This window comes from Danio rerio, chromosome 19, assembly GCF_049306965.1.
Source record: "Danio rerio strain Tuebingen ecotype United States chromosome 19, GRCz12tu, whole genome shotgun sequence".
Taxonomy (NCBI): Eukaryota; Metazoa; Chordata; class Actinopteri; order Cypriniformes; family Danionidae; genus Danio; species Danio rerio.
The window spans coordinates 26,507,501-26,517,500 of record NC_133194.1 but is presented as its reverse complement, the minus strand read 5'-3'; the positions used below and the strand labels follow the sequence as shown (position 1 = coordinate 26,517,500).

General features: G+C 34.4%; 1 protein-coding gene across 15 annotated transcripts in view; it reads right to left on the bottom strand.

Annotated features, from left to right (window-relative positions):
- Positions 1 to 10,000, bottom strand: part of LOC108180164 (immunoglobulin lambda-1 light chain) — a 219,336-nt gene that overhangs the window by 189,851 nt on the left and 19,485 nt on the right. For 2 of the 15 annotated variants that reach the window (XM_073931728.1, XM_073931730.1), the window contains exon 7: positions 5,973 to 6,194. The exons of the other annotated variants lie outside the window; for them this stretch is intronic. In XM_073931728.1, the coding sequence (XP_073787829.1) occupies positions 6,139 to 6,194 (56 nt within the window). In that variant the 3' untranslated portion in view covers positions 5,973 to 6,138. Of the gene's footprint in view, positions 1 to 5,972; positions 6,195 to 10,000 lie in introns of those variants that run through there. 15 annotated transcript variants of the gene reach the window in all.

Below are 10,000 nucleotides of genomic sequence, written 5' to 3'. Positions count from 1 at the left end.
TCGGCTTACAAGCTTTTAAAACAGCTCTTTAGGCAAAGAAAATGATTTCAGCTTTTAAGCTAAATCTTTAGTTTGTTGCTATTGATTATTTAACAAACAATATGACGGGTGATGCATATTGCGATTATCAGTTAATCAAACTGTATTTCTCTGTGTTTCAGTTTGTTGTGCAGAACACAGTAAGTCTATTTAAATCATATATACTGTATATAGGACTAAACTGATCAGGAAATCATGATAAATTATAAAGCTTCTTAATGCAGGAAGCCTTCTTCTCAAAACCATGGTAAATCACTGAAGTTTATTGTGTAATTGTTGATTCAGCTATAAATCGTGGCCTCCCAAGAGTGTAATGGACCTCAAGCAGCGTGAGCTAATGATTAAACTTCATGCTAAATCCTTAAGAATGTAACAGTCAATGACAAGAACAGTACAACAACAAGAAGAAGTTAATAATAATGATAATAATAGTTAGTATTTATATAGCGCCTTTCCAGAGCTCAAGGACACTTTACAAGGAATGCGACAAAAAGATAAACAAACATACATGAAGTCAAATATAACAAACTGCAATTACACAAACAAGACCTAGAAGACATATGAGCAGGGTGAAGGTGGATCAGATAAAGTGGTTAGTTTGGCAGATCAGAAGCGAAGCATTCAGAAAATAAGTGAGTCTTAAGTAAGTATTTGAATTCAGAGATATTATTGGCAGAGCTGAGTGAGCGTGGTAGAGAGTTCCAGAGTTTGGGTGCAATAACACTAAATGTGTTTAGTGTTATTGTGTAATTGTGTAATGTAGTTAGTTTTATTTTGTTAGTGGGCATTTTACTTTAAAGGGATCACCCAAAAAAATGCTCTTAATTTATCTTTTTTCATTTGGAGAACTGTAAATTCAAATTAATTTGTTCCCATTCATGCTGCATACAAGTATACACATTTTAATTGTAAATATTTATGTTTAAATTACAAATGTCTTGATCAGGTTTTTTTGCCCTCAAGTCCAAGCATGAGTCCTTTAATTCTGAGTATCAACTGATACCGAAACCCAATCCAATACTTATATAATACATAGAAAAAGAATAAAGAAGAAACATATTAAGGATTTTCCTTATTTTTTTATTTAATTCACCTTATTTTAACATTCAACAACTCGGTTAACAAACAGAGCACTTCTGTGAAGTCGCTTGAACAATCAAGTAATAAATAAATTTAATTTTTCACTTCTGGACTTTAGTGCAACAGTAAACATAAAAAATCTAATATAAAAACAAATAACACCTCAACCTATAATACCTGGCAGGCAATCCCAAGTTTATAAAATCTCACAGTTTGCTGTGGCAATGTTGTCGTCATCAACTTTATAATATCTCCAGACCACAGACATACTCGTGCTTTCTGCTTCAAGTTGCTTCCGTGTTCTACTTTGCCGGCATTTAACCAATAGCGTCTCTGCAACAAAGTGATGGCATGCCGCACGAGTTGCTGTTTCTGTGTGTAGTCAAGAAAGAAGTCTAACTCTGTGCCTCTGGAAAACTATAGATGTGTTAAAAATAATATATATATATTTGATTCCCGATCAGGAATTAACGTCTGAATCTGAAACAGCATGATCGGGCCCGGTTTTCGATCACATGATTGGATCTAACATCCTTAATTTAAATATCGGCTCATCATTTTAATTTCTAAAATGAAGCTAGTTTTTGCTGTAACGTGATTGACAGAGCTTAACATGTTTGGAATCTGTAACATTCTTTTAAGGTCTTAACTCAAAGGGGAAAGGCAAACCAACCTTGACATTCAGATTTATTGTATATTTGCATATTTCAGATTCATAGCTGGACAAATCTGGTATGGTGGTAGAAAATACAACAGTTCTAAGCCACAGTGGCCTTGTTGCAGGGTCACACAGGATATAAGGTGTCCTCTTAAGCCTCAAGGTTTCTATTTCCCCCATCTTCTTTGTCAATGGAGTGCCCTTACTTCAGGACTCCACTGAAAAGAGGGATTTAGTTTCTTCATCTCTTAATACTAAATATTCTCTTATGTTATATCTAGCCATCAGCATCATCATACTGAGTTGCTACCAGCAACCTTACAATGGGATTTCTGCCTTTTTCATACCATTTTCAGTTTTCTGCGTGGCCTTTAAATATCATTTCAGAAAGAAAGCTATTTTCATATTGCAGCATTTTAAATCCTCCACATTTGATTATATTTTCTTTGTTGTACTATGTTGATTTACCAGTATTGAATCTTTCATGCAGATAGATTAAAACACATTTAGTGTTTCAAAACTGCCTTACATATTTCTGGAATAGGGACCTTCTCTTTCTTTTTTAAACTATTTTCTGTAAACCCTTAAGATGGTTGTGAGGAAATCTCCATGAAACTTTCATGAACTTGACTTGAACCTATTTGTGTATTTCCATGTCTTTATCTGTCCCAATTTCAGCTGATTCATAAGTTCCCCCTTATAAGTCAAACCAAACAGAGCCATTTTCTTCCCTGTAACACCTAAATATGGGATGTATTGTCTATGTTGTAGATAAGCTCCAGCTGACTGCTTAAGTGTTTAAGTGTCTTGTAAAGGAGTGGCTTTTCTGCGTCACTGAGGTCATAATGATTTGACTTAAAATAGAATACATTCCATTCATTCCATTCTCTGCAGCAATTCTGACAAAATTCCAGAGCCTTCATCTTCCCTTTAAAGCAGTCCCATAGTAAACAGGAATGGTTGTACTTTGCCCCCCATCAAACAACGCGGGGGATCCAAACCTTTTACGACAAATTAATCACCAACCAATAAACAGACTCTGAGATTAAGGTTTAACTCAGCAGCACTCTAACAAGGAATAACAATCTCAAAATTCAAAACGACCTGTTCCTTTCACATTATTAACTCACGACTGCACAATGAAACCAAAGTCCACACCAAACCCAAACTTCATCAACACTCCCTGCTGAGAAACTCTAAAATGACAAAAAAATGACATTAATCACATTAAGTGCCTCAACCTGGAGCCATAAAAAAACATGTGAAAATGTGTGTGCTTATACTGAATATACACTTATTTAGTGTGCTTCAAATTGTTCAAATAAAGTGTTTACAGATATAATATAGTGTGGAAGAACTATGACATCACCTTGCAGGCCTGCTAGCATAAAACCGGTTCCCTCAATAAATTCCCCATGGTATTTTCCCATAGGCTTTTCGAAGATTGCAAATAACAAGCTTTGTGTTTAAACACAGTTCACTACACTTACACATTTTGTCCAACCGAATAATGCTCACCCAAAAATACAACTTTTAGCATGTTTGGACTTTAAATGCAAATGCAAGAAGTAAAAAGCTAACATTAGGCTTTAAACGGACTATAGTGGCCTCAGAGCGCTTGCTTGTTACGTCAAGAAACTAATAGCGCTTCAGAGTTTTTCTGAATAAAAGCTTTTTGAAAGAGCCTATAGGTGAGAAGAAAAAGCACATGTTGTACACAACATTTCTCTCTCTAGGGAAGCAGGAGTCAAATAGAGATGCTTTTCAGACTGAGTACAATGCTGTGATGTTGTCTGGCATAGACCATACATGTACACGTGTATGGCATGCTATGAAAATCAATGGTGGAAATCACTGCAAGAAAGAATGCAATTTTAAATCTGCCTGCCAATGATTTTATTAATTTTGTCATCTCTGTGGTTCAGCAACAAACACACATGAAAATACATCTGGCCTGGCCAGATGCAGACCAGTGGTCAGTTATAAATGCAGACATCATTCACGTTGCTTATATTTACCAAAAATAGATGTGCATCACCCTGTTCATGAGAAAACAACTGTTCCTAGTCTGCAACTCTGATGATGTTAGCAGGATACTTCCAGAAATTCCAAAAATAATAATAATAAAAAAAAATTATATATATATATATATATATATATATATATATATATATATATATATATATATATATATATATATATATATATATATATATATATATAGCGCTCTGTGCAAGGCGTTTTATAAAGGACAACTTTCAACAATAAAAGAACAAGCTGTGAATTGTGAGCCACAACCTGCAGTAAAGAAGGAATTAAACAATGGGAAACACTGTCACCTTTAACCACACTTAAGAAAACAATATCCTGCTCATTCAAACAATTTAATTAAAATGAGCTGAAACACCAGTTTTTGATTTTTTTTCGGGACAACTTAATTGTTTTATGTTTGACCCACTTAAAAAGTTAACTTTATTGGTTTGTGTTGGGACAACATGAAGCAAATGTGTGAAACCCAGAATTTTGTACAGTGAATTTCGCTACAAACTAATTCATATTTATCCATCCATCTCCCGTAAACACCCACAACCTTCACCAGCATGTTCAATGTCTCTCTATAAAAAAATAAAATAAAGTATTTTTACGCAGCGGATGCCTTTCCAGCTGTAACCCATCACTGGGAAACATCCATACACACTCATTCACACACATACACTACGGACAATTTAGTTTTCCTAATTCACCTGTACCGCATGTCTTTGGACTGTGAGGGAAATCAGAGCACCCAGAAGAATCCCAAGCGAACACGTGGAGAACATGCAAACTCCATACAGAAATGCCAACTGACCCAGCCGAGGCTTAAACCAGCGATCTTCTTGCTGTAAGGTGACAGTGCTACCCACTGCACCACCACTGCATATTATAATATATTATGATATAATATGATATAATATAATATAATATAATTAATATAATATAATAATATAATAAAAAATGTTTTCTTTGTAAAACATCTCTATGAAAAAATGTTCTATAACCCCATAATACAACTTTAACTGTATATTCATACCTGTCTGTCTTCAATGAAATAAACCACATTTTATAAAAAGCTTATTTGTAAAAACTTAGGAATTCAAAACATACTCTTTGGCTCCCTCCACAGACAATATGCACATGTCTGTGCCATGTACAATCAGTTCTACAGGTGAAACATGCAGGACATTGGCTTCAATGTTACGACAATATGTTGAATCAATGAAGCGTATGAGCTTCACTTGTCTGCTTTTCCAGAGAGCTGATATTGGCCTTGTGCTTATGAGTTACTACAGATTGAGCTGTTACAGGTCACTCTCTATCAAATTAAAATCAGACAGCAGGCGCACATCTCGCACGTGAGTTTAATTTAGCCATCAACGACCGCGATCAGCAGCACAGGTGCACGAAGGAGCAAGCCGACCTGAAGAACAGGTGTGTGGTGTTGTTGAGAAGCAGCTCTGTGCAGCATTTGGGCTAAAATGAAGGGAATTCTGGAATGGAGGGTGATGAGGTGCCCGCTGGAACGCCAAGAATGCCGGTCTCAAATACCATCTCTGCACACACCTGCCAACAGCGCCTGTTGAGTCCGCAAACCTACTGTACTGTAGGCCTCGGGGGTGTTTTTATCAGCAATGGAATTAGATCTCGGTTTCAGCAGACCCTTTGGAGGTCATAGAGGAGAATGGGGTTGCTCTTTCATAGCTTTTTTTTTCTCACAGCTAGTTTAGTCAATTTTTCTAGAATTATATGACAGTGCATTACCTGTATGCTGAACAAAACAAGAGGGTTAGGTAGACTACACTCTCTGGCCACTTTATTAGGTAAACCTTACTAGTACTGGGTTGGACCCCCCTTTTGCCTTCGGAACTGCCTTAATCATTCGTGGCATAAATTTACCAGGATATTAGAATTATTTCAATGTTTTTTTTTTGTTTTTTTTTTAGGCTGAGGCGTTGACATGATGCCTAATTGGTATTAATGAGTCCAATGTGTGTCAAAAAATATCCCCCGCCCACACCATTACACCACCACCAGCAGCCTGAACTGTTGATACAAGGCAGGATGGATCCATGGTTACATGTTGTTGACGCCAAATTTTGAGCCTTCCATCTGAATGACGCAGCAGAAATTGAGACTCATCAGACCAGGCAACGTTTTTTTTTTTTTTCAATCTTTTATCGTAAAATTTTGGTGAACAATTCGTAGCCTCAGATTCCTGTTTTTAGCTGACAGGAGTGGCACCCGGTGTGATCTCCTGCTGCTGTAGCCCATCTGCCTCAAGGTTGGATGTGTTGTGCATTCAGAGACGCTTTTCTTCTATCAGCTCAAACCAGCCTGGCTATTCCTCTCTGACCTCCTTTCGGACCATTCTCTGTAAACCCTAGAGATGATTGTGCGTGAAAATCCCAGTAGATCAGCAGTTTCTGAGATACTCAGCCCATCTAGCCCAATAACTATGCCAGGTTCAAAGTCACTTAAATCACCTTTCCTCCCCATTGTGCTCGGTTTGAACTGCAGCAGATCTTCTTGACCATGTCTACATGCCTAAATGCATTGAGTTGCTGCCTTGTGATTGGCTAATTAGAGATTTGCCCTAAGAGCAGTTGGACAGGTGTACCTAAAGTATATGCTGACTGTTTAGTCAATTGGAAACAAGTGAGATAAGGAGACTAAATTATTTATTTATGTCTCTAATAAAAGCCCTTCAAAAAAAGTGGAGGATGTTCTTAACTGACATTTAACTGCATATTATTTGAACTGTTTTAAAAAATGATTAAAATGTAAAATTCTATTAAGTGCAATTAGTTGAGTGATTTTTAATTATTCAGTTATTAAAAGACTTAACGTGACCATGCTGTTTTGTTATTTTATTTTGTACTGTTCTCTTGATAAACTTCCCGCACCATATATATATATATATATATATATATATATATATATATATATATATATATATATATATATATATATGTATATATGTATACACACACACACAAACACATATATAGCAACTACCTAATCCATATGTACATGCATGGTACAGTAGAAACGTTACATGCATCTGCTCTTTTTCACTTGTTGTTTGCTTTGATATTTGTCTTCCTTTTCTAGAATTTACACTGCTAGTAGAAGTAAATATAAATATGTAAGTATAAAATGAAATGTGATGACAGAGGAGGTCGACCAAGCCTGGAACTTGTTTTGATTTGCTTTACGTTTTGGTTGATGTTTGTTTTCTTTTCTTAATAATGTTTTTAAATGTTTGCAGTTTCTCGCCTCCTTCGCTTGATCACGTGAGTTTTAACCCTATTACAATACATATAGGGCCCTAACATACACCCGGCGCAAATAGGCACAAGACGTGTTTGGCACAATTAATGCTATTTTCAGACCAGCTCAACCCTAATTTTCATGCTTTGTGCCACGTTGTTTAAATATCAAATCCATTTGCGCTACTTTGTGGACTCAAGGGTGTACTGGTTTATAAAGGAGGTGTGTCAAGGCAAATTGTTGGTGCATTGCTTTTCAGAGAAACTGAAATAGACTGCACCATTGACCAAGTAAAAGCTGGTCTAAAGTCCAGAGCATGTTAGTTATGCTTCTATGCAGGTTCCTATGCTTAATACACACACTTTGTACAGAAATACACAAATATCTTTACATATGAAAAAAAATTAAAGGATTTAAATGTTCCAAAAAAACATTATTTACTACATAACTATATAAAACATACCTTTATGCCTTCTTCACGTCTTTTTTCAGATTATTCATGGCAGTTTGTATTTTTATTATAACGTTATTATTATTAGCAGTATTATTTATTAGATGCATATTTATATTTGTTTTAATAAAAACAAGTTTAGATATGTCCATCTGTCGGGTTTTGGAGACGTATACGTAACTATATGGGCCATAAGAATAGGACGTGTGTTTGGATATAACCACACTTATTGACCACACTTTGTTATTATTATTTATTTATGCGTTTGCTAGGAATTAGAACTGAATTTAGATATGGTTTTGAAACAAATCTTTGCGCTTAACAAGTCAAATTATATATGTAGGCTCACGAGTGTCTTCAGTGAAGTGAGTACAAACACAGTTGCCTTATCCACGAAAGTAAAGGAGTAAAGTAAAGAGTAAAAGTAAAGAATGGAGGAAGATCATTCTTTAACCTTGCGCAGATGGTAAAAAATTTGGTTTTTCCATTCAGTTTTTCCACTTACAAAGTCACCATGTAAATAGCAAATGCGCCATGGCGTGACACAACTGACTGAGTTGTGAGATGAGAAATGTGAGATGAGACTCTGATTGGTTTAATGCACGTTATGCTTAAAACACACCCCTAACTCATTAAGAGAATAAGCACAACCCTGTTAGACCCTGCGCCGCAGTGCAACGTGTATTTTTCTGTCCTTAAAATAGCAAAAATAGATTTGGACGCGCCCTTAATACTTTTGTGCCATGCCCTTTAGACTTTTCTCCTAGATCGTAAAAATTGAGCCGATAGTGTTTATAACTTTATTTATCAATTAAGAGCTATATATTGATTAATTTACTAGTTTGGGCTCTATAGTAATGTTACAAAATTGTACTATATTTTTTACTTCAGTTTACAGCATTAGCTAAGATACACTCCAAAATGTATGGTATGTTTATATAAGACAAAATTTAGGTTCAAACAACCCAGCTTTTTTTTACATATTGTTACTATAAATAATATTACTAAATTAAGTATTCTACTTAAAAAAGAAAAATATGTTGTTGCAAATAACAGTTTCCTTTCTTTATTTTTCTATTCGTTCCATACACATTCCATTGTCTTGATTTGAGTCTTATTTTTATATAATATTTTTGTCATTACACATACATGTAGTTCCCATTTCTATGAAAGTCAACATTTTCTTTATTAATTAGTGGTCCAGTTTAATTAGGCGATTATCAAGCCCCTTGTGATTATTTTATTGCCATCATTCTGTGCTGAAATAAAAATACCTTGGCTAAGACTAAGAGGAATTGAATCTAATGAAAGCTTCTAAAGTAGGGTTTAGTGATGAACTAGAAAATAGCTCTAACTTCAGCCAGTTTAAACAGGATTTTGGTTGTTTTTATATGATCCCGAACCCTTCTGATTGGACTTAAAAAAAGATTGGCCACTCACGTGCTGCTAGAAAAACCAACAATGTCCCAGGAATATTGTCAAGTAAGTAGCCATAAGTAAATTTTAAAGTAGAAACCAGATTAAAGGCATTCCTCCTGCTGTAAAACCCAGCAAAAGGGATAACGCAGTGGTTTCTGTAATCCTCTTAGATGGTTAAGTGTTTCAGGAATTAAATGGTATTAATAACTCTGTATGTGGACAGGAGAAACGTGACTCCAAACTAAACATCAAATCCATGTGTTTATTTTTTTTAAATCACTAGACATTTAATAAAATATTTATCAAGTCATATATTTAAAATATTTATTAGTCAATTTTAAAGATCTATCTCATCATTTTGCCAAATAATGACATTAAAAAGTGTAAATTATGAAATAAAAAACATTAAACAAGTAAATAAATACAATAATAATATTAATTAATAAATATTAGACTGCCATTATAAAAAAGTCAAAGATATGACAAAATAACAATTTGTCAAATAAAGTCAATTAAAGGACAGAAGTTTAGCATTTTAGGATATAAAGTCATGATCTATGAATTGAAATGGTAAGATACTTTAATTTAAGTTATTAAATATTTCAACCTGTAACATTTAAAAAAAAAGAAATGTGCGCACATCAAGAAAAACTGCCAGTTTAGCTCTCAAAAAGTCACATTTTTACAAAAATACAAAAAAGATACAAAAATATCACATTCCGACGACATGGTCTTCATACACCTCATAGATATTAAAGACTTTTTAAAAGCTAAGATGGCAGTGTGCCGATTTTCTTTTGATCTTTTGCTACAACCTGTAACATTTACCATTTTATTAGAAGAAAATTTTTTTGTTAGTTTTTTTAATTCATTGTTCTTATTTTAAATATTTTTCCACCTGCATCCAGTTATTCTGATGTTATGTTCTTATGTATTTAATTTTCTTAATTTGGTGTTAATCAAATAATTAATTAATTTATTATTGTTTTGTTAATGAATGAGAGGTTAGGGTATAGGATTAACAATGGACAATGCATTACTGCTTA